General features: G+C 43.6%; 1 protein-coding gene across 6 annotated transcripts in view; it reads right to left on the bottom strand.

The window, feature by feature from the left end:
• REEP1 (receptor accessory protein 1) overlaps nt 1-27,840 on the bottom strand; it is a 183,959-nt gene that overhangs the window by 18,714 nt on the left and 137,405 nt on the right. For 5 of the 6 annotated variants that reach the window (XM_068275332.1, XM_068275364.1, XM_068275352.1 and 2 more), the window contains one exon: nt 11,901-11,936. The exons of the other annotated variant lie outside the window; for it this stretch is intronic. In XM_068275332.1, the coding sequence (XP_068131433.1) occupies nt 11,901-11,936 (36 nt within the window). The remainder of the gene's footprint in view (nt 1-11,900; nt 11,937-27,840) is intronic. 6 annotated transcript variants of the gene reach the window in all.

The raw sequence follows: 27,840 nt of genomic DNA, 5'->3' as shown, positions 1-27,840 counted from the left end.
GGTAAATCTGGGGCTATGGGAGTCTAAAACCATCCAAGTATCGGTGTCACCCTGTGTTTAGCAACTATCCTAAGCAAAACCTCGAAAACTCATCAGACACAAAAGTGACACACTTATCAAGCCAATCCACACTGGTTAGTAGAAGCTAAAACAGATCTGCCATGGACTCTTCAGTTTTACCGCTCTGTGCATTAACCTAACTATCCACTGCACTGTAATATTTGGTGAAATGTAACAGAAAACAAACTAGTTTTCACTATTTTTTTAACACTAAAACCTATACGCTGGACTCTGGAGGTGCCTGGCTCTTCTACTGACCACATATGCTATTGCTCCGTTGTTATTGCCTGATGAAGCGGGATCAAACCTGCGAAACGCGTTGCATATTTGGAGTTCATAAATAAAATATATTGACTGTCTTTACTACAGTCGTTGTGTGTCTACTTGGAGGTGGTAAGTCCACCACTACCACCTCTATTTACCAAGAATTTGTTTTTTAAGCTCATTTAGCTTCCTTTTATCCTTTTGGCACCTCTGTCCCTCTTTCAGGACTGATGTACAGATCTATGTAAATGTATTTATTTTCCTACAGAAAAATTATTTCCATCAATTAAATTGATATATTTCCAATTTTCTCATGTTAAAATGAGATAAAACTAATGAAGATAGAGAGGACCAGATATGTAGAATGCCTAACTGCAGAAAACCACCCAAGTGACTCCATACAAGACAAGAATTTTTGTCATGACTCGGTTATTTTGTTTTTCTTGGCCTATGCCCGTTTTCATCGGCCTTTACAATTAAGATTGACATTTTATAACGTTACTCTTGTCTGCAGTACAATAATGACACTATGAACTGAAGATGCCCATGGTAGATTTCCTGTGAGATACCAAGAGAGGAAACTGTCAAAATTTTTTGGAGGAAAAGACATGCAGTATGGTGAAACTTACATAGACGCCCCGGGACATTGTCACATAGGGGAGAAAAAAAAAGACACATAATAATGTTACATCCTATCTTCTTCTTTACATAGTCACATGAAAAATACTTCAGCTCTGCAAAATGTAATTGTTTCTTCATACTTAGAAAGCAGTTTCTTACTATGCCAGGCTTGGTGGGTTATAGTAGGATTAGTTATGAATGTGTCAGAGAGATTCCCTTAATTTCTTGTCACTAATGCAGGGCTGGTTCAGGTTCACCAGCACTAGAGGTAGAGATTTCAAAGTGCAACCCCCCCCCCCCCCCCCCCCACACACACACACACACACACACACACACACACACACACACACACACACACACACACACCCTGAATTGTGTCCTTCCCAGTATAGGTAGCAAATGTGCACCCAGTATTAGGAAGAACCCCTGCCCAGTATAGTCAGATGTGCCCCCAATATAAAGGGAGCCGCCCTGTCCAGTGTAGATAACCAGATGAGCCTCCATTATTAGGTAGCTCCCCTCCCCAAGTATAGATAGTCAGATATGCTCCTAGTAGCCAGGTGTTCCCCCAGTATTAGGCAGGTGTACCCAAAGTATAGCCAGGTGTTCCCCCAGTATTGGCCAGCCCCTCCCCCCAAGTATAGCCAAGTGTTTCCCCACTAATAGGCAGACCCCCCACCACACACACACACACAGAGTGGAGCGTACTGTAATAGTTACCTGTCTTGGTGCCACCAGGATTCATCTGCACCATCTTGGATCCATCTTGGTGCCATCGGGATCCATCTTTCCTCCAACTCCTCGCTGACGCCACCACTGTCACATAATGAGTGGCGCCCCTAGAGTGCTTCATACAGAGGAGATGGAGGGACTGTGCAAAAAGGTGTAGATGGATCCTGTCGCCACGGGAACAGATAACTATTACAGAACACTCCACTCGTTCTGTTCTGCATATGGCTGGGCAAGGCCACTGCCTCCTGTGTCTCTAACGCCCATGAATGTAATGTCACAAGACCCTTCATTTATGTGAGTGACAAGACACAGATCCTCTACAGAGGTCCCAGCAAGCCTCTCAGCACAAACTGCTGGGTCATATGTAACTAATGTGTCAGAGGCCTTATAATGGGAAGTCCCTCCCACTTGTCTTTTCACCTTGCTATGGCATGGTCTGTGTGAGAGTAGGATTAGGTTTAGTCATAGTGAAGTATCGGTAAAACTTACAAATATTTTCGTATCGCAATCCAGCAGTAGAATATTGCTAATTTTAGGAATATTCTGCAATCGGCAATCCCCTGCGCCCTTTTTTTCAGGCACCTTTATCTCATGTACGCGGTTGGCAATACGATTGTTCCATATCATTTGACTCACTTAACAATGCCACAGTTACAGTCTTTACAGAATAAAAATAAAATAAGACCGTTCTACACGCCCTGTAACAACCTTCAGTCTCTACAAAGCCCACCCCTTTATATTACTGATACATACAGTATATATGTCAATCAGTGATGTATTACAGGAAGTCAGCTGACTGCACTGAGACTTTAGGCTTAATTTAGCTAGAGCTGCCCGACTACAATGTCATAAAGCAATATATATTGAGAGTTGGCCCGCAGCCCAGCTAGCACTTTATGCTATTACACTCCTATAGCCTGACCTTAACCATATGTCTGGCAGAAAATTGTCTCTTACACTGGAAAGACTGATCACTTTTCCTACAATTTCTTGCATTTTTCTAATACAATTTGTACATGCCAATTACTAGCTTTATTGCAGCTAAATGGAATTTACAAATTGGGATCACTGGCCAAATTATATAGACTTGCTAATTAACGCAGTGAATGACTTTCTGCGGTAATTCTCAATGAAATGATGGGATCGTCAGAGTAAGGATGCCCGTATAGGCCATTCTCCACTGCAAACTGTAAATCACAACTCTGCACTGCTTGTTGTTTTGGGAATTTAAAAAGACTAAAAACCTCCTGTATTTTTACTGCTGCTTGTTTCCCAAAGGAGAGAATTGCACTTGCAGTCCCAGTCACCAGGATGAGATATTAAAAATGTCAGTTGTATGTATGGTCAGGTTATGGAGACAATCCAAATATATAACAACAAAAGTTGATTAGGTAGTTCCTTTAAAGAGATTGAAGCGAGTCTTAAATCATGTTTAAAGCTTTTATTACTGTAAAGCACTATAGACAGTGCTAAACCGACGCATCCCCGTGGCAAAACGAGGGGTTTATACCCCCAAATCCTCTCTGCAAAATCCACGACTTTCTTGGTCATGGATTTTGCTGCTCATGGAGGCAGAGCTTTCAGCTGTAGCTCTGCCTCCATTCGCTTCAATCTGCCCGCGGATCTCCGCCTCTCCCCGCCCATCTCTGTGAAGGAAGATTGAGAGGGGCAAGGAGAGGCGGCAATCAGCGGGGATTGGCGCGCTAAGAGGCAGAGCTACAGCACTAAACTCTGCCTCATCAGGAAGCGATCCACTGACTTTGCAGAGGGGATTTGGGGGGTTTAAACCCCCCGTTTTGCCGCAGTGATGCGGCGGTTTAGCACTATCTATATAGGGCTTTACAGTAGTAAAAGCTTTAAACATGATTTAAGGCTCGCTTCAGACTCTCTTTAAGGCCGGTTTTATACTTGTGGTGAGCGTTGTGGTGAGATGCTCCACCCCCCGTGCATCGCAACGGCAAAAAAAATGATTCATAGGACCCTGCGGCAGAGTGTGCTGACAGGGTCATATGCATAGCTCCCCCCACCCGCACACCCCCTGCACGTCGCCACCTCTCGCTGAATGACGTACTCCCTGCTGGACATGAATACGTCACTGGGATTTGCGGCTTCCCCGTCATATTTGTGTTGTTCCGTGCCTGCATGCTGCCACCGCCAACGTATTTAAAGTTTTTGAGTCCCCCATTGACTTACAAGCTTTCGGTCGTTGCGTACGTCAGATGGTAACGCGGAGTTGACTTTACAGCGGATTGGAAGCTTCCAGCGCGATGTGGTGAGTGTAGTGAGTGTACTCGGCCCCATACACTTTTCTTTGCTGCTGCGTTACCCTGTGTGTAGAAAGGGTGTCGCAATGCAAGCAAAGTGCCCTAGTGTAAAAGGGGCCTAAAGTGTACCTGTAGTGAAAAAAGTCCCCAAAGGGGTACTTACCTAAGTAGAGGTAGGCTTAAGGATAATCCAGAGGCTTACCCATCCCCTCTTCCTCACCGCCATTCCAGTGTTGGGATCCTCCGAAGCCCGGGGGCAAGGGCCTGGTGACAGAGCTCGCCTGCGCCTGCACAGTAACACCACACTGAATTGGCTCGGCTTTTTTAGCTACTGTGCAGGCGCGGGGTCCTGTGCCTCTGCAGTGCGGACCTGCTCATTCGTGTATGCGAGTGCGGCTGTGAACTTCTGAGGGTCCCATCACTGGATTGGTCATTGGGAGGAGGATGTCTACTGAAGTATCTACATTTTTGAGCAAAGGATCGTCCAGGCTTGCTTTAATGACTAACAGTTCAAGTTTTCCTTGCAAACTTTCGAAACTTTACATTTCTTCTTCAGGTATAATACAGAATGGATCAGAACCAGGGGCGTAACTAGAAATCACTGGGCCCCCCTGCGAATATTTGGATGCCCCCCCCCCCCCCATAGGTGCCAAATAATCGTAATGGGGCAGCGTTTCACTGTAAATTAATTGTAAAGTGGGCAGCATTTTACCAGACAATCGTAATGTGGGCCAGAAAATCGTATTGTGGGCAGAGTTCACCAGAAAATCATAATGTGGGCAGAGTTCACCAGAAAATCGTAATGTGGGCACCAGTCACCAGAAAATCGTAACGTGAGCAGCAGTCACCAGAAAATTGTAACGTGGACAGCATTCACCAGACAATCGTAATGTGGGCAGCGTTCACCAGAATATCGTAATATGGGACAGAAAATCGTAATGTGGGCAGAGTTCACCAGAAAATCGTAATGTGGGCAGCGTTCACCAGAAAATTGTAACATGGACAGCATTCACCAGACAATCGTAACGTGGGCAGTGTTCACCAGAAAATCGTAATGTGGGCCAGAAAATCGTAATGTGGGCAGCGTTCACCAGAAAATCGTAACGTGGACAGCATTCACCAGACAATCGTAACGTGGGCAGTGTTCACCAGAAAATCGTAATGTGGGCCAGAAAATCGTAATGTGGGCAGAGTTCACCAGAAAATCGCCATGTGGGCAGCAGTCACCAGAAAATCGCAATGTGGGCATCAGTCACCAGAAAATCCTAATGTGGGCAGCAGTCACCAGAATATTGTAATGTGGGCAGCAGTCACCAGAAAATCCTAATGTGGGCAGCAGTCAGTCACCAGAATATCATAATGTGGGCAGCACACACCAGAAAATCCTAATGTGGGCAGCAGTCACCAGAAAATCCTTATGTGGGCAGCAGTCACCAGAAAATCGCAATGTGGGCAGCAGTCACCAGAAAATCGCAATGTGGGCAGCAGTCACCAGAAAATCGCAATGTGGGCAGCAGTCACCAGAAAATCCTAATGTGGGCAGCATACACCAGAAAATCGTAATGTGGGCAGCAGACACCAGAAAATCGCAATGTGGGCAGCAGACACCAGAAAATCATAATGTGGGCAGCAGACACCAGAAAATCGTAATGTGGGCAGCAGGCACCTGAAAATCGTAATGTGGGCAGCAGACACCAGAAAATCATAATATGGGCAGCAGACACCTGAAAATCGTAATGTGGGCAGCAGACACCTGAAAATCGTAATGTGGGCAGCAGACACCAGAAAATCGCAATGTGGGCAGCAGTGACCAGAAAATCGCAATGAGGGCAGCAGTGACCAGAAAATCGTAATGTGGGCAGCAGACACCTGAAAATCGTAATGTGGGCAGCAGACACCAGAAAATCGCAATGTGGGCAGCAGTGACCAGAAAATCGCAATGAGGGCAGCAGTGACCAGAAAATCGTAATGTGGGCAGCAGACACCTGAAAATCGTAATGTGGGCAGCAGACACCAGAAAATCCTAATGTGGGCAGCAGACACCTGAAAATCACAATATAGGCAGCAGTCACCAGAAAATCACAATGTAGGCAGCAGACACTAGAAAAAAAAAATGCACCTGTGAAAAAAAAACAATTCACTTACCTAACAGAAGTCTTCTCCTCTCCCGACATCTGATTCGCAGCTCCCCGAGTCCTCCTGCAACACATCTCCCGCGCTGACAGGCAGAGTGCAGGGCTACGGCAAGATGGCTGCCGAAGCCCTGTACTAGAGGCACAAATAGTCTCCAGTGTAGGGCTTCTTCGGCGGCCATCTTGCCGTAGCCCTGCTCTGCCTGCCGGAGACTATGCAGGGTGCTGGAGTGGGGCTGCGGGGAATGAACTGGTGCAGCGTCTATTAGACGCTGCGGCCAGTTGAGCACCTTGCTGGGGGGTCCAGAGCAGCGCTCCCCCCACGCACAGTGAGCAGGCCCCAGAGCAGCCCCGGGCCCCCCTGCGGCTGAGTGGGTCGCATCCCCGGTAGGTACGCCGGTGATCAGAACCGTATCCAGAGCTATATTATGCCTGAAGAAGAAACTTGAAGGAACACTAACGATTAAAGCGACTTTTTTTTTTAATACTCTATATTAGTGTACACATTACCACTAGTGCTAGGGGCACTTTATTTATTCACCCAGTTCTCTCTCCCTCTCTGCCTACTTAAACATCATCCTTCATTCAAACTCTAATAAATATTATTTGAACAAAAGAAGGGGTGGTCAATGAGAGGCAAATGATTCTGTGTTGATTCAGGTTTATGCACATTTTCTATGCAAATTACGCAGCTTGAAATGGACCAAATCCAAAAAATGGATCAAATTCCACCTTTTCAGGTTTTGTTTTGCTCAATTTTCAAGCTGCATACATTTTAATACATCATTTCCTAATCCTGCATCATCCCAATAGTTTGCATCTCATTGCCCTTCATTAGTCACTACTGTGACATCCAGAACTATTATGTAAAGTAACATTCAGAAATCATTTAAATATTTGACTACATTACAAAAAAATAAATAATTTTATATGAGCTGTAATGTGAAAGTGGATTTGAGTATTAACACATGTAAGGTAACTGTTGTCAGCTCTCATTCCAATTCTACGTGATTTTTAAACTCCCTTTGCTCATTAAATACATTCATTTGATAAATTGAAAAAAAAATCATCCTTCATTCCTCACACAGCTAACAAATACACTCACCTAAAGGATTATTAGGAACACCATACTAATACGGTGTTTGACCCCCTTTCGCCTTCAGAACTGCTTTAATTCTATGTGGCATTGATTTAACAAGGTGCTGAAAGCATTCTTTAGAAATGTTGGCCCATATTGATAGGATAGCATCTTGCAGTTGATGGAGATTTGTGGGATGCACATCCAGGGCACGAAGCTCCCGTTCCATCACATCCCAAAGATGCTCTTTTGGGTTGAGATCTGGTGACTGGGGGGCCATCTTAGTACAGTGAACTCATTGTCATGTTCAAGAAACCAATATGAAATGATTCGAGCTTATCCTTCTGGAAGTAGCCATCAGAGGATGGGTACATGGTGGTCATGAAGGGACGGACATGGTCAGAAACAATGCTCAGGTAGCCCGTGGCATTTAAACGATGCCCAGTTGGCACTAAGGGGCCTAAAGTGTGCCAAGAAAACATCCTGCACACCATTACACCACCACCAGCCTGCACAGTGATAACAAGGCATGATGGATCCATGTTCTCATTCTGTTTACGCCAAATTCTGACTCTATCAAGACTCATCAGACCAGGCAACATTTTTCCAGTCTTCAACTGTCCAATTTTGGTGAGCTCGTGCAAATTGTAGCCTCTTTTTCCTATTTGTAGTGGAGATGAGTGGTACCCGGTGGGGTCTTCTGCTGTTGTAGCCCATCCGCCTCATTGTTGTGCGTGATGTGGATTCACAAATGCTTTGCTGCATAACTCGGTTGTAACGAGTGGTTATTTCAGTCACTGTTGCTCTTCTCTCAGCTTGAATCAGTCGGTCCATTCTCCTCTGACCTCTAGCATCAACAAGGCATTTTCGCCCACAGGACTGCCGCATACTGAATGTTTTTCCCTTTTCACACCATTCTTTGTAAACCCTAGAAATGGTTGTACGTGAAAATCCCAGTAACTGAGCAGATTGTGAAATACTCAGACTGGCCCATTTGGCACCAACAACCATGACACGCTCAAAATTGCTTAATTTACCTTTCTTTCCCATTCTTACATTCAGTTTGGAGTTCAGAAGATTGTCTTGACCAGGACCTCACCCCTAAATGCATTGAAGCAACTGCCATGTGATTGGTTGATTAGATAATTGCATTAATGATAAATTGAACAGGTGTTCCCAATAATACTTTAGGTGAGTGTATACTTCACTGTGTCACAGCATGCAGGAGACATGAGGAGGCTGATCTGAGAAGGTAACAGCCAGGTAACTAGATGTGTGTAATATTGCTGAAATATAACTAGCAGGGAGATGTGCATATTCCTGACTGACTTGCTTGCTTGTGATTTTTCACTCCAGGCTGTATCTACTTTGTAGGCTGCTATGGGGTGCTGTGCTGGGAGGGAGAGACACTGTTTACAAAGGCATTATTAGGATCGTTATCAGTCAGAAAAGCAAAGATAATAAACACACATTGCTGGAATCTTCAACCTCTTACCACCATCTGAATAAAGGTGCCCATACACTTACACGATTTTCCGCCGATAGGCAGCAGATTCGATCATTGTGATCGAATCTGCTGTGAAATGTGAAATCGTAGCTCCCTCTACTGTTTAAACTTCCCCCGACAGGAAGTAAAGTGAAGCTGGAGCCCAGAGCGGAGAAAAGACAGCAGACATCGGGCGACTTGCGCCGGCCGGATTAGGTAATGTATGCAGGGGGGGCATCGGCAGCTCCACAGATTGTGAATCGGTTTCATAGTGAAATCGATTCAAAATCTGTTTGCAGTGTAGGCAGCCAATAGATCCCTCTTTGATCAGATTTGATCACAGAGGGATCTATCTGCTGGTCGATCTGGTGGCAATCGACCAGTGTGTGGCAGCCCTGTGCAGGAACATGGTCTAGCCCTCTAACAGCCAGACACCTTTGTATCTAATGCTGGGAATACAAGGGTCGTTTTTGAGACAGATAGATAGCTCGATAGATAATTTGTCACATGTCCGATCTCCCGCTCGATCGTTTTGCCGCTCGATTTGTGATGGCAGTGAATGGAAAAAGATAAGAAAAACAAGTGGAAGATAGGAGAATCGACTGTAGAATCGAGCGGCGAAACGATCGAACAGGAGAATCGAGCGGCAAAAACGAGCCATGTATGCCCAGCGTAAAACTGAGGGAGGGTTTTACAGCAGAGAGGCGGAGCTGTGTGAGGAAGGAAATTTCTCCTAGTACTTGTGGTAATGCGTGCCCTAACATACAGCATTAACAAAAACTTGTTTTAATCAATGGTATTCCTTTAATTTTTTTAAAAGCTTGTCTTTTCGGATGACAAGATTTGTAAAAAATGTAGTTACACGACGTCTGGATATTCTGCCTCATCCAACCAGAGCCAGGACAAGGTCCTCCAGCACCCAGGCTGAGACACCAAAGTGCGCCCCTCCATCCCTCCCACTCCAGCCGTCACACACTGATTGCTAGGGCCAGGGCCCCCAACACCTTAATCTCTAGTTATCTAGCTTGCGGTCACTGCTATGTATCTCCTTTTCTTATTGCTTAAAACACAATATGGGAATGATAGCTGAGTGAGTTGTGCACCCCTTCCTACAGTGTGCCCTGAGGCTGGAGCCTCTTTTGCCTCTGCCTCGTCCCGGCCCTGCATCCAACTAGGGGATGAATTCAGGTGGCTATTGGGCTGATATCAAGCAGTCGGTCTTTGTGTCCAAGTCATTCAAACGACATGGTTCCAAAGCATAGGCACATGCCGTGTGAAATGTCACTTGCATGCACAGTTTTTGATCAACATAACATAACCGTTTGGAAAACTCAACTTCCTTTTTCACAAGTTGATTTGTGTAAATGGAATTTGTTAACACAGGATGTTCCTACATTTGACAGGAGAGGGCGCCTGATCCCATATATTTATGCACTGCTCAGCAGACACATCACTACATGTTCCCCTGTGTGTCACACTGCAAACTGTCATGCCAGGGAAGCCATACTGTTATACTGCCCTCCCCACAATTCACTCTGGCAAACACCTCTGGGTAAGCAATAAGAAGCAGTAGTCTAATGAATGCTGGAGTTAAGAAGCAGTAGTAGTCTAATGAATGCTGGAGTTACTACAGTAAGAAGCAATAGTCTACTGAATGCTGGAGTTACTACAGTAAGAAGCAGTAGTCTAATGAATGCTGGAGTTACTACAGTACTGATTGGGATGAAGTTCAATTCTTGGTCACGGTTTCTCTTTAAGTCCAGGGCCAACTGTGCTTGTGTGGCCCAGCCATGCACGCGCTCCCATCGCCATGAGCGTTCTGCGACCCTGACTGGAGGACTTTCCGGGGCCAATTGCAGATGACCGAGGTGGCGGCAAAGGACGGTGAGGGAGTGATCAGCCTGAAGGGGGCTGAAGGAAGTCCCAGGTATATATAATTGTTTTCTCCTGCCCCATCTCAGGTCCACTTTAAGCTGATCGCCACATTTACAAGTATGGAGAGGCGAGAAATGGACTAATGCTGCATACACACTTGAGATAAAAGTTTCTGGAAAAGGCAAGATCACAGACCAATTTTACCCCATTCCATGTAGTATGAGAGCCATACCTTCACAGTCTTTTCTATGGAGCTGCACTCCCCATCAGATAAAATCTTTGCAAGATGCTGCACACAGAGATGCCCGTACACATTCAAAAGATCATTATCTGCAAAAGATCTCTTCCTGCAATAGATCCATTCCTGCAAAATGCATTTATAGTTTATGAGATCTGCAGATCACCATACACACCTTGTTTAACAGGCAATCATCTGCAGATCATCTGCAGATCAGATCCACCAGGATGGATTTTCAGATCTGCAGATGATTGCCAGATATGCAGATGAAGTCTGTTAAACAAGGTGTGTATGAGGATCTGCAGATCTCATAGACTATGAATGCATTTTGCAGGAATGGATCTTTTGCAGGAACAGATCTTTTGCAGATACTGATCTTTTGAGTGTGTACGGGCATCTTTGGGCTTGATTCACAAAGCGGTGCTAACCTACTTAGCACGTCTAAAGTCTTTAGACGCGCTAACTAGGGTGCTAAGTAGGTTAGCATCGGATTTCTCAATCAGATCGCGCGCTAACTTTGCGTGCGCAAAGTTTTACGCGCGCAAAGTTTTACGCGCGCTAAGTCCCATAGGCTTTAATGGGCACTTTGCGCGGTGCGCCCTGCGCTCTGTGCAGTACGCGCGTAAAGTTTTACGCGCATAAAGTTTTGCGCGCGTAAAGTTTTATGCGCGAAAAGCTTGTTTAGACGTGCTAAGGGGGTTTTCACAGGCGTGCTAACAGTTAGCACCGCTTTGTGAATCAAGCCCTTTGTGTGCAGCATCTTGCAAAGATTTTATCTGATGGGGAGTTCAGCTCCATAGAAAAGACTGTGTAGAGTATGGCTCTCATACTACATGGAAGGGGGTAAAATTGGTCTGTGATCTTGCCTTTTCCAGAGACTTTTATCTCAAGTGTGTATGCAGCATAGGTTCTCTTCTCCTGGCAATCAGCTAGTCGCAATCTTTATAAACAGGCCCCATTATGTTCAGACAGCGGTTGGTAAGCAATTGCGGATTTCTAAACACGGTGGAGTAGAACGAGATGAGTTTGGAAAACCGCAACGTAGCACAACAGCGTTAGGAACTCGGTGAAGCCGCGGCTGAGCCACCCGCGTACACAAAGCCTGATGAATGTTAGGACAAAAAACGCGGATGGGATTCTTTACACTCACCTCGAAATGTTTTACCAGCGGAGCAGCAGCTGCACACTGCAAAAAGGGTGAGCGTTAGATTGCTGCATCCATGTCACTGAGCTTCATGACTCACACAAATGACTCATCCTGCCCCCTGTGTCACTAATACCAATAACTGAGGTCAGCGTACTCCCAGGAGGATCAGCTGAGGCTTCTGTGTATGTATTTGTGGACTTGCACTATTGGATGATTCCATTAAACAGGATTACTTTTAATAGATACTGTAAAATAGTGGAAAAAGGGGTGAGAAACATAATTTTTAAATTCCAACTCTGTGCTGTAATTTTCTAGTCCCAGCAGTTTCAGAATTGCTGTTTGTGCTGGATAGATTATTTTGGTTCTGCATTAAAGCGGAACTGTAGATACTTTTTAAACACACTGTTTCACTTACCTGGGGCTTCTGCAAGCCCCCAGCAGCCGTCCTGTCCTGGTCCTCCACGAGTCTCCGTTCTCCCACCGCCGCTCCATTCGTCGATTTGTAAGTCAAGGCCAGCGCGGCCCTTCCAAGCGTATCTTTTCTTCACTTTCCCCTCTGCAATAGCGGGGAACGCGAAGAAACGATACGTGAAAAAAAATTATTTCTGGTCAGCTGCTCCCACTTAATAGTTTTCCTTTGGTGTATATGCAGAGCCTCTGTTTAGGTTCAAGGTGCGTTTGTAGTTTCTGGGGGGGCTCAGCGCATCTCTGAGCTGAGGCCATTCAGAGGCGGCCTGGTGATGCGCTGATCCCACTTTTTTTTGCGCAATTCTCAATTTTACTGGTAGCGCGCCCAGGCTATGCATATGCATAGGTAGAATTTAGTTAGTGTTAGGTCCCCTCCCATGGAGGAAAGACTTCTTCGACAGTGGGAGGGACAAGTACCTAACAAATTGCAAATTGTTAGTGAAACTAACATCCTCCAAGTGGTAGACAGGTCATGTGTATGCTCATTGTGTATTTGAATCCCATGAGTGGGGTGTGCACTTTTTTGCAGGTAAGCACTCATCTGTTTTTAAGTAGCGCTGTTCATTTCTTTGCTATGTTTGATTGATTTATTTCTGGTCAGCTGCTCCCACTTAATAGTTTTCCTTTGGTGTATATGCAGAGCCTCTGTTTGGGTTCAAGGTGTGTTTGCAGTTTCTGGGGGGGCTCAGCGCATCTCTGAGCTGAGGCCATTCAGAGGCGGCCTGGTGATGCGCTGATCCCACTTTTTTTTTGCGCAATTCTCAATTTTACTGGTAGCGCGCCCAGGCTATGCATATGCATAGGTAGAATTTAGTTAGTTAGTGTTAGGTCCCCTCCCATGGAGGAAAGACTTATTCGACAGTGGGAGGGACAAGTACCTAACAAATTGCAAATTGTTAGTGAAATGCTGCATACACGCTTGAGATAAAAGTCTCTGGAAAAGGCAAGATCACAGACCAATTTTACCCCATTCCATGTAGTATGAGAGCCATACTCTACACAGTCTATTCTATGGAGCTGAACTCCACCTCAGATAAAATCTTTGCAAGATGCTGCACACAAAGATGCCCGTACACATTCAAAAGATCAGTATCTGCAAAAGATCTCTTCCTGCAATAGATCCATTCCTTCAAAATGCATTCATAGTCTATGAGATCTGCAGATCTTCATACACACCTTGTTTAACAGACTTCATCTGCATATCTGGCAATCATCTGCAGATCTGAAAATCCATCCTGGTGGATCTGATCTGCAGATGATCTGCAGATGACTGCCTGCTAAACAAGGTGTGTATGATGATCTGCAGATCTCATAGACTATGAATGCATTTTGAAGGAATGGATCTATTGCAGGAAGAGATCTTTTGCAGATACTGATCTTTTGAATGTGTACAGCATCTTTGTGTGCAGCATCTTGCAAAGATTTTATCTGATGGGGAGTGCAGCTCCATAGAATAGACTGTGTAGAGTATGGCTCTCATACTACATGGAATGGGGTATGATTGGTCTGTGATCTTGCCTTTTCCAGAGACTTTTATCTCAAGTGTGTATGCAGCATTACATCCTCCAAGTGGTAGACAGGTCATGTGTATGCTCATTGTGTATTTGAATCCCATGAGTGGGGTGTGCACTTTTTTGCAGGTAAGCACTCATCTGTTTTTAAGTAGCGCTGTTCATTTCTTTGCTATGTTTAAACGATACACGTGGCCAGAGCCATGCAGGCGCAGTGGCCCAGGGGCAAAACCGAAAGTAGCTGGCAGCGGGAGAACAGAGGCTCTTGGAGGACCGGCGCGGGACAGGACGGCTGCTGGGAGCTTGCAGAAGCCCCAGGTAAGTGAAACAGTGTGTTTAAAACATATTTACAATTCCGCTTTAAGCAGAGCTACTGCCTAAGGAAAGAAGCTGTTTATGTGCCTGGAATTTTTTGTTGTAACTGACTGGTATCTCACTCCTGAAGCAACTTGCCAAGGGTGCAAGTCCAGGCACCATTTTGGCTGGTGACAACAAGTTTTCCACCTAAAGTATTAGGGCTGTCTGAGGGGTTATGGGCTAGCTTTCTCTAATGGAAACAAATGCTTAGAAACTACAAGTGTGTGGCAATTTTGAGCAAAAGGGCGACTACATCTCTAAAGAAGTAGGTTGCATTGTAAACAGTCGCTGTCATTTTTCCCAGAAATATGCCTGCCTCTTGCTGGAGTCCAAAAATCAAAACTGTCTAAACATATCACTCCTCCAATTAAATCTGCTGACCTTAGGAAAATGCTGACAACCTGGCAAAGAGGGAGGAATAGCCAAGGACAAGAATATCACATTAAATTGTGGAAAATATATCTTGGTGTCTCTCCTCTGTCTATACAGCAAAGATGCAAACTCTGTTTCCTTAAAGCCTGATTTTCTGAGCAGGACTGTTTAGATTTCATTAAGCTGTTTTGTAATAAAGTGGTTGATTAGCTGATTGTAATTGATCACAGCAAAATGAGCACAAGCATAGCTGAAAATAGTCTATGATGCTAACAACTTAAACTGGATGTCTATTATTCCATAGGAGTAATCATCTATAAGCAAAGCGTTATCATAATTACCCCACAGGACAAACTGCAGTTTGCTAAGTGCACAGAATCCTATGCCAGTTGTTCCCGATATCACATGAGTAAAATGAAATCTGACTGATTATTGTAGATTACAGAACATAGCCATAATACCCTGACATGACATGAGAACCCGAGGTGGGTTTCTGACATGTATGTTAGTAAACAGAGACTAGTTCTGAATACTATCACCAGCCTCTGTTGCCATATAGAGTGCCCCCAGGCCCCCCTTGTGCTCTGCTGTCCCCCAATATAAACACCGCCATGCTAGCGACATGCAGCTTGTCACTAGCTGGCTGTTATGATCACTTCTGCAGCATGTACTGCTGGCTGCAGTTTTACTGTAGACAAGCAGTTTTTGATTTTTTTGCGTGCATTTGCTCGCATAGTTTTGCCTGCGCTCACACTGAGCGTTGATTCCATCTGCAGTCGCTCTGAGGTTGATGACGGTTTAAGATGCTTTTGTGAAAGCAAACTATGGCCTCAATTCACTAAGCTTATCTCCTGTCTTTAATAACTCTTCTAGAGTTGTTACCATGGTGATAAGGCATGTAGTATTCAGGAAACATTTTACCTCAGGCAAACCTAAAGTTAACTCTTCTGTCTTTAAGTTAACTCTTCAATCCTTAAAATAACTCCAGAGTTAAAGACAGGCTTTATTAACTGCATGTGAAAATAACTACAGAGGAGGTAAATTAACTACAGAGGAGGTAAATTAACTACAGAGGAGGTAAAATAACTACAGAGGAGGTAACTTAACTACAGAGGAGGTAACTTAAGGAATCAAGAGATAAGATAACTCTCTCTTATGTGGAGGTAAGTTTTCTCTTGCCTTATTATCTCCAGCATGATCTTAGTGAATTGAGGCCATTGTTTTTTGCAATGGAGCTGCAATCCCTTTCTGGCTGGCTGCATATCATTGTCTGCCATTTCCTGCTGTCAGCCTGTGATTGATTATCATTCACCTGTGTGGGAATCTGCATGTCTGCTCCCATTGGATTACCTCAGTATAAAGGACTGCTTCCTGCAGGGCTCCACGGGCTATCATAGTTTCAGATCAGTCTGTTACTCTGTCTGCCCCCCCCCCCCCCCCCTCCACCGTTCCTAGATCTCATGTGGACTGCACTGACTCCTGTGAAGGGGTCAGTGAGTCCTTCTAGTCCTGATCCTGTTTATCAGTATTTGTTACTTTGCTGGCCTTGCATCATATATTGGTTCATCGCCGATATATACGCATACTAGCGCGTTTGTTATTTTTCTTGTATTCGTGTTACGTTAAAGAGACACTGAAGCGAGAATAAATCTCGCTTCAGTGCTTATATTCAGCAGGGGCACGTGTGCCCCTGCTAAAACGCCGCTATCCCGCAGCTAAACGGGGGTCCCTTAGCTCCCAAATCCCCTCTGTGCAGCGGGGGATCACTTCCGCATTGAGGCATGGCTAATGGCCGCAGCCCTGCCTCATGCGGGTCTGTCAGTGCGCATCTCCGCCTCTCCCCCGCCCCTCTCAGTCTACCTTCGCTGAGAGGGGCGGGGGAGAGGCGGCGATGCGCCGCTGATAGACGGCGCTGAGAGGCAGGGCTGCAGCCGTTAGCCCTGCCTCAACAGCAGCAAAATTTACGACCAAGTTGCCCCTGCTGAATATAAGCACTGAAGCAAGATTTATTCTCGCTTCAGTGTCTCTTTAATATATCAGTGTCGCTGATATATACGTACTCGAACTGTTTATATCCTGTGTTCAGTCAGTCAGTTTCTAGCACGTTTTGGTAGGTTGCGCGTACCGTGATCACCCGTGCTTAGTTAGTTCAGTCCTGTTCCTGTTACCTTGTGTGGATTGCACTCACTTCTGCGTAGAAGTAGCGAATCCTTCCTAGTCTTGTTCCTGTTACCTTGTGTGGATTTCGCTCACTTCTGCGTAGAAGTAGCGAATCCTTCTGAGTCCTGTTCCTGTTACCTTGCGTGGATTGCGCTCACTTCTGCGTAGAAGTAGCGAATCCTTCTGAGTCTCGTTCCTGTTACCTTGCGTGGATTGCGCTCACTTCTGCGTAGAAGTAGCGAATCCTTAATAGTCCTGTTCCTTGTATTGTTCCAGTTCCTAGCTAGTGTTCCTTGCTTATGTTATATATCGGTTCATCGCCGATATATACATATGTTAGTCAGTCATTTGTAGCTCAATTGATAGCTGTAATTGTAATACGCTAGGAATATCGTATCCATTGTATTTAAGCATTGTTTGTGGTAGCTCGGATCTACGCCTGCTCTGTTTGCCACATCTCCTACGGGAGTCAGTCCTTTCCTCCACTAAGTTGGGGATATCCTGGTTCCTTGTGCTAGCGTGTGTACCTCCTTCACGTCAGGATATACGTGGTGTATATCCTGACGTGAAGGAGGTACACACGCTAGCACAAATTGCCAGTTTTAGGCTTGGTGGTATATTCTCCACAGTCAGCACGTGGTGTGCTGACTGTGGAGAATATACCACCAAGCCTAAAACTGGCAATTTACATTGTAGCTGTTATTTACTTCCGCTCCCCCGCCTCCTGCATATCACCGCTCCCCGCCTGCGTCCCTTCCCTCCTCCGTGAGCCGACTGGAGGAAGCTTATGGAGGCGGGGAGGGAAAGGACGCAGACGGGGAGCGGCAATATGCAGGAGGCGGGGGAGTGGAGGTAAATGACAGCTACAATGTAAACAGCCAGCTAGCAATATGCTGCATGTCACTACCATGGCGGTTTTTATATTGGATGACAGCAGAGCACAAGGGGGGGGGGGGGGGCGCACTATATGGCAACAGAGGCTGGTGATAGTATGCAGAACCAGTCTCTGTGTCCTAATAAACATGTCAGAAACCCACCTTGGGTTCTCTTTAAAGGAAACTAGAGACGTTATAAAAGAAAGATGCTTACCTAGGCTTCCTCTAGCCCCATAAGCACGTCTGAGTCCCTCGCTGTCCTCCCGCCTGCCTCCGTTCAGCCACAGTCAGCCCCGGTAACTGGCTTCCCTGCACATGTGCAGAAGACCACGACTGACGTGACTGAGCCAGTTACTGGGGCTGACTGTGGCTGAACGGAGGCTGGAGGAAGCCCAGGTAAGTATCAAATCTTTCTTTTATAACGTCTCTGGTACACTTTAACCTCCTTGGCGGTATGATTATTTCCGGATTTTAGGGTGCAATTTTTTTTGCATGCTTTGAGACCCTAAAACCAGGAAAAAATCATGCTGCTAAAGAGATCTGCATCAGCCCCTGCACTTACTCACCTCCCTGGGATCTGGCACTGCAATTCTCCCTCCATCCTCCAGGTGGCGCAGTGACCATGTAGTGAGATTGCCATCTGTTGTCAAAGTCAAACGGCAATCTCACCACAGGGATGCAAAGCTTCCTAGGACAGGAAGGAGAATGGCTGCCGGCGTCTGGATCCCGGGGGAGGAGAGTTGAAGCGCCCGCTTGCGTGTTATACTTTGCACAGAGCTCCTGGCGGCTACCACAAGTCAGGTTCGGGGTTTACCGCTCTGAGCTGTGGTTTTCTGTCCCCAGCCTGACTCGGGGTTACCGCTAGGGAGGTCAAAGCCAATTGTAGTGAGAAAAATATGGAGGCTGCCATATTTATTTCCTTTTAAACAATACCAGTTTTCTAGCAGCCCTGATTTATTTGTCTGCAGTGGTGTTTGAATAACACCAGAAACAAGCATGTGACTAATCTTATCAGATCTGACAATAATGTCAGAAACATCTGATCTGCTGCATGCTTGTTCAGGGTCTATGGCTAAAAGTATTAGAGGCAGTAGGATAGCCAGGCAACTGGTATTGTTTAAAAGTAAATAAATATGGCAGTTATCCTTTAAACAAGCATTAAAATATGTGTTTATTGCATGCAGTCTATGCTTCATATCTGGTTGATCAAAGGTGTAGTTGGACGTGTGCCTTTAACACAGGTATAGACCAACTGCATAGCAATAAATGTAATTTTCATACATTTTGACGCAACAAATGACGTGTGTTAATTAACCTGCATGAAGAAGAGACGTAGTGTAGAATTCAACCTTTACGAATGAAAGTTTCAAAAACCTAAAACATTCCCCTATAAGATCCCAATGGCCACTTACATCAGTTTGTGAAGTAATACTTTTAGCGTGTCCATTAACTTTATTATACAGTTTGTATGGTTATATTCTGGGTGATCTTTTCGATATAGGAGAGTTGGTGTAAAAAGTGCTCATGAGGGGTGTTAAACACTTTAATATAGAGGTGAGGTATTAAAGTCTTAGTGCACATTTTATATTGTCTATTTTCCCTTCCGCTTATATTTACTTTTTTAAACCTCTTTGCAACTTAATTTTATGTGTTTAGATCAGTGGTTCTTAAACATTTTCCAGCTGTGCCTCACTGGGCATCACCAGTGGAAATGTTGGATCTAAACCAGAAAGTATCAATGGATTTTATTGTACTTTAACCATTTCGACGCCCATGTACAGTATATTTACGCCCCTTTAAACTTCATTTCCGTGCCTGGGGAGTAGATATATGTACACCCGCCGCCACCGCTGCTGTCCGCGCTCGTGCATGCCGCCGCCCGCTCGCCCGGAGATCAATGAATGGGAACGCAATGAATCAATGCATGGGATCTAGGTCCCCGCAGCAATGATCGGCTGCTTCTATGAGGAGCTGCGCAATCATTATAAAAAAAAAAAAAGTTCCCATCCTCATTACACTTTGTGTAAGCGTACATACTACGCTTACAGGACGCATTCACAAAAAATGACTGTGGCCATCTTGTGGCCAAATAGTAAAACAACATTTAAAAGCATTTTTTTATATACTAATACATATTTTTACATTTTAGATTAACTCATTACCTTCCACACTCCCCAATTGTCACCAAATTAATTTTTTTACAAAAAAAAGAAAAAAAATTGACAATATAAAAAAATACATTAACAGTTAACTTAGGGACTGAACTCTTTAAATATGTATGTCAAGAGGGTATACTACTGTTTCTCTATAAATGATGGACTTAGTGATGGACGCAAAATTGAAAAAAATGCACCTTTATTTCCATATAAAATACTGGCGCCAGACATTGTGATAGGGACATAATTTAAATGGTGTAATAACCAGTACAAATTGGCTAATAAGTTATGTGGATTTTAATTACGGCAGCATGCATTATTTAAAAACTATAATGGCATGAAAACTGAAAAATAATGATTTTTTTCCAAATGTTTTCTTATTTTTACCATTAAAACACATTTAGAATAAAATAATTCTTATCATAATGTCCCACCCAAAGAAAGCCTAATTGGTGGTGAAAAAAACAAGATATAGTTCATTTCATTGTGATAAGAAGTAATAAAGTTATTGGTGAATGAATGGAAGGAGCACTGAAAGGTGAAAATTGCTCTGGTGCTCAAGGGGTGAAAACCTCTCAGTTGTGAAGCGGTTGAAGAAGTGGATACCCAGTATCTTTGCAGTCCGGGCTGCCTGTCCTGCCAACATCCCCATGTCAAAAAATATATAATCCACAACCCCTCCCTCTCTTCCCAAAGACATGCACAGAGGTGTGGCTTTGGAAACCACTTGTACTCCCTTTAGAAAAGGATCCTAAGATGCAGCATGGGTGATTGTGGGAGATGGAGGGAGGGGGGCAGGCTTTGTTACTCATTAATATAATTCATATTTGCAAGTATACACAATAATGTCTTAAACACTGAGGAGGTAGTCAGTGCCACTGTAAATGTAAAAACAGCTCTAATAAAGAGCTATTTTTACATTTACAGCTTTGAAGACTATATCCTTTTTTAAGATTTCGGTCTTAGGACGCAAAGACCCATAGCTCAGGCACGCTGCTCCTATTCCGTTGGTGCTTTTCCCCTTCCTTTTTTGTGCATGTCTTAAACACTGTAATATGTTCCACCCAATCACCTTAAATGCTACCAATCCAGGCCAAATTCTACATTCCCAGCTACTCCACCCAATTCACTTCCATATTGCCTATTCAACCTAAAGTCTACACCATACCCAGCTACTCCACCCAATCAACTTCCATATTGCCTATGCAACCCAAAGTCTACACCATACTCATCTCCTTCACCCAATCATCTTCCATATTGCCTATTCAACCTAAAGTCTACACCATACCCAGCTACTCCACCCAATCAACTTCCATATTGCCTATTCAACCCAAAGTCTACACCATACCCTGCTCTTTCACCCAATCAACTTCCACATTGCCTGTCATTGCCTATTCAACCCAGAGTCTACACCATACTCAGTTCCTCCACCCAATCATCTTCCATATTGCCTATTCAACCTAAAGGTTACACCATACCCTGCTCCTCCACCCAATTAAATTCCACATTGTCTATAATTGCCTATTCAACCCAGACTCTACACCATATCCAGCTCCTCCACCCAATCTACTTCCATATTGCCTATTGCACCTAAAGTCTACACCATTCCCAGCTTCTCCACCCAATCAACTTGTATATTGCCTAATCAACCTAAAGGCTACACCATACCCTGCTCCTTCACCCAAGCATCATCCATATTGCCTATTCAACCTAAAGGTCACACCACACCCTGCTCCTCCACCCAGTCAACTTCCATATTGCCTACACCATACCCAGCTTCTCCACCCAATCTACTTCCATATTGCCTAATGCACCTAAAGTCTACACCATTCCCAGCTTCTCCACCCAATCAACTTATATATTGCCTATTCAACCTAAAGGCTACACCATACTCAACTCCTCTACCCAATCAACTTGTATATTGCCTTTTCAACATAAAGGCTTCGCCAATCCTAGCTTCTCCACCAAATCAACTTCCATGTTCCCATTGGAACCCAAAGTCTACACCATACCCAGCTACTCACCCAAGCTACTTCCATATTGCCTGTTTAACCCAAAGTCTACACCATACTCAGCTCATCCACCCAAACAACTTCCATAGCTCTTATCCTTCCAAAAATCCTCTCCATTCTGTAGTGAGGAGAACACTGAACAGCAGTTCTGCAAGCTGACTAGTGACTAGTAAGCTAATAAGATAATACATTCATCTAGTTTAATACAGCTTTCTGTAAATGTCAGTGCGACTAACCTTCTGCTCTAGTCTATAAATATGGACAAATGGAAAATACTTCATGGGCTGCATTGTGAGGTGCCCAGAAAAAGCAGAAATTGCACCAATACGTCAGGTACAATGTAGTGTCAAATATAACGTTATAAATAAGGAGTCATGCCATGGCTTGTTCATGCACACCATTCCACCAAGTTCTCAGACACAGTTTTGAATGGCATCCACATATGGGGGTTGACTCACTAAACTGTGATAGCTCAAACATCACACCGTATCAAAGATATCACACCTTATCAACGTTAACACGCCTTATCAGAGTAGCATAGCGAGCACTACGAACGTATGCCTGCTAATTGGCAATGGTACTCGTCCTGCCCTGAGCGCTCACTAAGCTACTCTAATAAGGCGTGTTAACTTTGATAAGGTGTGATATCTTTGATAAGGTGTGATATTTGTTATCACGGTTTAGTGAATCAAGCCCTAGATGTCCAGTGGATATGATGTCAGCTGTGGGTGGATTCTGAGCAGCTAACACAGATTTATCTTACTAGTGTCTGATGAAGTGAACAGTACCTTTGTCAGGTTCACGAAACACATCAAATTTTGTCTTTACCTCGGCTGAAAAAAAAAGTATAACTACTATGATATTTGAAGAATACTATGGTTATATTCCTCCAATAGGAGTGGTTGAAGCAATTGCTAGGGGATGTACTAGAGAAAAAGGAGGTCCTACCAGTTTTCATCTTTCTGCACTTTACTTGCTGGCAGAAATGTAATAATAGATGTACGCTGTTTCTGTAAAAACAACTATTGTTGATGGCTAAGTGTGTTGTTTCGCTAATTTTATGATATTTGTTTATAGTTTTTTGAAAATAAACTTTACATTTTTTAATCATAAACAAATGACCTGATTTATACCTACCTTACTCCAATGATGTTCCTATAAATGTACATGATTCCCATGAAAAATCCTAAGTGCCTCTCCAATTAACCATTTCAGCCCGGTGATTTTTCACCTTATGCATCAGAGCAATTTTCACCTTCCATTCATTCACTAATAACTTTATCACTACTTATTACAATTTATTGATCTATAGCTTGTTTTTTCTGCCACTAATTAGGCTTTCTTTGGGTGGTACATTTTGCTAAGAATTATTTTTTTATAAATGCATTTTAACAGGATCAATAAGAAAAAAATGGAAACAAATCATTATTTCTCAGTTTTCGGCCGTTATAGCTTTAAAATAATCCATGCTACCATAATTAAAACCTATGTATTTTATTTGCCCGTTTGTCTCAGTTATTATACCATTTAAATTTTGTCCCCATCACAATGTATGGCGCCAATATTTTATTTGGAAATAAAGGAGCATTGTTTCCGTTTTGCGTCCATCACCTTTTACAAGCTTATAATTTAAAAAATGTTCGTAGTATACCCCCTTCAAATGCATATTTAAAAAGTTCAGACCCTTAGGTAACTGTTTGTCTTTTTTTTTTTTAATTGTAATTTTTTTTTTCCATTAAAAATTTTATTTGGGTAATATTTTGGTGTGGGAAATAAACAGTTAATTTTTAATGTTGTTATATGTGTACATTGTCATGTAAAAAATATGTAGTTTTACTATTTGGCCACAAGATGGCCACCTTCAGTTTTTTTCCCCTCCTTGTGCTTCTCGCTAAGCGGAAGCACAAGGGGGACGCAGTAATTTTGACGCGCAGAAAGACTGAAGCCTCTTGTAAGAGTGCTTCAGTTTTTCTGCGGGGGACACGGACCGGTGATCGGGAACCATGATCCCGATCACTGATCCCAGGGCTACCGGGGGACACCACGGGGGCACAGGGGCGCGCCCGCCATCGCGCGCGGGAGTGTGCCGAAGCACGGCACCACAGCAGAGCAGCCGCCTGGACGTGAGCTTCACGTCCGGGCGGCAGAAATGGTTAAACAATGGGCACAATTCACTAAGCTCATACTAGTGATAATAAGACAGGTGAACATTTCTCACCACACATCAATCAGTATTTTAAGCGTTAATTCACTAAAGAAGCTTGCCTTATTAACACGTAGTGATACGTTTTCAGAGTGAGAGTGTTGTCTTATCATTCCAGTCCTTAAGTTATCACCTCTGTAGTTTTTTTTACACTAGTAGAAAGCCCGCACGTTTAAAACGGGCACTAGGCTTTGGCCACGACCTCCCGCACTGCCTCTCTCCCCCTAACGGCCACGCTAACACTGCCGCGCACGCCGCATGCACGCGCCCGCCCCCCTTTAAATTTAGAATTGTGTCGTTATTTTAAGGATTGAAACCTTTACTTTAGAAATCACTCCTTAACTTAACCACTTGAGGACCACAGTCTTTCTACCCCTTAAGGACCAGAGCCTTTTTCTCCATTCAGACCACTGCAGTTTTCACGGTTTATTGCTCGGTCATACAACTTACCACCTAAATGAATTTTACCTCCTTTTCTTGTCACTAATACAGCTTTCTTTTGGTGCTATTTGATTGCTGCTGCGAGTTTTAGTTTTTATTATATTCATCAAAAAAGACATGAATTTTGTCAAAAAAATGTTTTTTTTTTACTTTCTGTGCTGACATTTTTCAAATAAAGTAAAATTTCTGTATACATTTTTGTCCAAATTTATTGTGCTACATGTCTTTGATAAAAAAAAAAATCAATTCAGTGTATATTTATTGGTTTGGGTAAAAGTTATAGCGTTTACAAACTATGGTGCCAAAAGTGAATTTTCTCATTTTGAAGCATCTCTGACTTTTCTGACCACCTGTCATGTTTCATGAGGTAAATAAACAACTCAGAACAACTTTGTTATGATTGATTTTTGAAAGTGTATTCACCAATTGTACAAACACACCTACATCTATACAGAGTGTTCTAATCTATTGCACACGCCCATTGAACCTTCAAAACTACCCATAGCATGATTGGAATATTGAATTATATCAGCGCTGATTTAAACCAATTGGTATTATTATTGCACTGTCCCCTTAAATATTTTTGGTTAAACTTCCTCATATAGCCTTCCGAGGTAAATGTTCCAATTTATATGCTTTAACTGGGATCTATGTTGGGGTAGCTATTAGAGTGATAGTGTCCTAAATTGCGAGAAAAAATTGTCCATAAAATCAAACATACAGCCAAATAGAATTTTATAATATTTTTAATAGAATACAGCCAAAGAAATTTTAAGGAACGTGGAAAGAACAAATCCCCGGAATGGTTTCTATTTGGCTGTATGTTTGATTTTATGGACAATTTTTTCTCGCAATTTAGGACACTATCACTCTAATAGCTACCCCAACATAGATCCCAGTTAAAGCATATAAATTGGAACATTTACCTCGGAAGGCTATATGAGGAAGTTTAACCAAAAATATTTAAGGGGACAGTGCAATAATAATACCAATTGGTTTAAATCAGCGCTGATATAATTCAATATTCCAATCATGCTATGGGTAGTTTTGAAGGTTCAATGGGCGTGTGCAATAGATTAGAACACTCTGTATAGATGTAGGTGTGTTTGTACAATTGGTGAATACACTTTCAAAAATCAATCATAACAAAGTTGTTCTGAGTTGTTTATTTATTGATTGTTTATACTGTGCTAGGCATAGATAGGGAGTAGGAATAGGATGTTTCATGAGGTGCTAAAATTCCAGGATAGTATAAATAACCCCTAAATGACCCCATGTTGGAAAGAAGACATCCCAAAGTATTCACTGAGAGGCATAGTGAGTTCATAGAAGATATTATTTTTTTGTCACAAGTTAGTGGAAAATGACACTTTGTGACAAAAAAAAAAAAAAAAAGTTTCCATTTCTTCTAACTTGTGACAAAAAAAATGAAATCTGCCATGGACTCACTATGCTCCTCTCTGAATACCTTGAAGCGTCTAATTTCCAAAATGGGGTCATTTGTGGGGTGTGTTCACTGTCCTGGCATTTTGGGGGGTGCTAAATTGTAAGCACCCCTGTAAAGCCTAAAGGTGCTCATTGGACTTTGGGCCCCTTAGCGCAGTTAGGCTACAAAAAAGTGCCACACATGTGGTATTGCCGTACTCAGGAGAAGTAGTATAATGTGTTTTGGGGTGTATTTTTACATATTCCCATGCTGGGTGGGAGAAATATCTCTGTAAATGACAATTTTTTGATTTTTTTTGACCCCATTTTAGAAAGAAGACACCCCAAGGTATTCCGTTAGGAGTATAGTGAGTTCATAGAATATTTTATTTTTTGTCACAAGTAAGCGGAAATTGATTTTAATTGTTTTTTTTCACAAAGTGTCATTTTTCGCTAACTTGTGACAAAAAATAAAATCTTCTATGAACTCACCATACTCCTAACGGAATACCTTTGGGTGTCTTCTATCTAAAATGGGGTCATTTGTGGGGTTCCTATACTGCCCTGGCATTTTAGGGGCCCTAAACCGTGAGAAGTAGTCTTGAAACCAAATGTCGCAAAATGACCTGTGAAATCCTACAGGTACTCATTGGACTTTGGGCCCCTTAGCGCACTTAGGGTGCAAAAAAGTGCCACACATGTGGTACCGCTGTACTCAGGAGAAGTAGTATAATGTGTTTTGTGGTGTATTTTTACACATACCCATTCTGGGTGGGAGAAATATCTCTGTAAATGACAATTGTTTGATTTTTTTTTACACACAATTGTCCATTTACAGAGATATTTCTCCCACCCAGCATGGGTATGTGTAAAAATACACCCCAAAACACATTATACTACTTCTCCTGAGTACGGCGATACGAAATGTGTGACACTTTTTTGCAGCCTAGGTGCGCTAAGGGGCCCAACGTCCTATTCACAGGTCATTTTGAGGCATTTGTTTTCTAGACTACTCCTCACGGTTTAGGGCCCCTAAAATGCCAGGGCAGTATAGGAACCCCACAAGTGACCCCATTTTAGAAAGAAGACACCCCAAGGTATTCCGTTAGGTGTATGGTTCATAGAACATTTTATTTTTTGTCACAAGTTAGTGAAAAAAGTTATTACAGGGAAGAACAGATGTAAATAATGCACTGGCGAATTGATAAGGGGGGGGGTCTGAGGGCAATCTGAGCGTTTGGGCGGTTGATTGGGTGCCCGCAAGGGGCAGATTAGGGTCTAATCTGATGGGTAACAGTGACAGGTGGTGATAGGGGGTGATTGATGGGTAATTAGTGGGTGTTTAGAGGAGAGAACAGATGTAAACAATGCACTTGGGAGGTGATCTGACGGCGGGTCTGTGGGCGATCTGATGGTGTGGGTGGGTGATCAGATTACCCGCAAGGGGCAGGTTAGGGGCTGATTGATGGGTGGCAGTGACAGGGGGTGATTGATGGGTGATAGGTGATTGACAGGTGATTGACAGGTGATCAGTGGGTTATTACAGAGAAGAACAGATGTAAATAATGCACTGGCGAATTGATAAGGGGGGGTCTGAGGGCAATCTGAGCGTGTGGGCGGGTGATTGGGTGCCCGCAAGGGGCAGATTAAGGTCTGATCTGATAGGTAACAGTGACAGGTGGTGATAGGGCGTGACTGATGGGTGATTGATGGGTAATTAGTGGGTGTTTAGAGGAGAGAACAGATGTAAACAATGCACTTGGGAGGTGATCTGACAGCGGGTTTGCGGGCGATCTGATGGTGTGGGTGGGTGATCAGATTGCCCGCAAGGGGCAGGTTAGGGGCTGATTGTTGGGTGGCAGTGACAGGGGGTGATTGATGGGTGATTGACAGGTGATTGACAGGTGATCAGGGGGGATAGATGCATACAGTACACGAGGGGGGGGGGTCTGGGGAGAATCTG

The sequence above is a fragment of the Hyperolius riggenbachi genome, chromosome 1 (genome assembly GCF_040937935.1).
Source record: "Hyperolius riggenbachi isolate aHypRig1 chromosome 1, aHypRig1.pri, whole genome shotgun sequence".
In the NCBI taxonomy this organism is placed as follows: domain Eukaryota; kingdom Metazoa; phylum Chordata; class Amphibia; order Anura; family Hyperoliidae; genus Hyperolius; species Hyperolius riggenbachi.
This window is presented reverse-complemented; position numbering and strand designations above follow the sequence as displayed.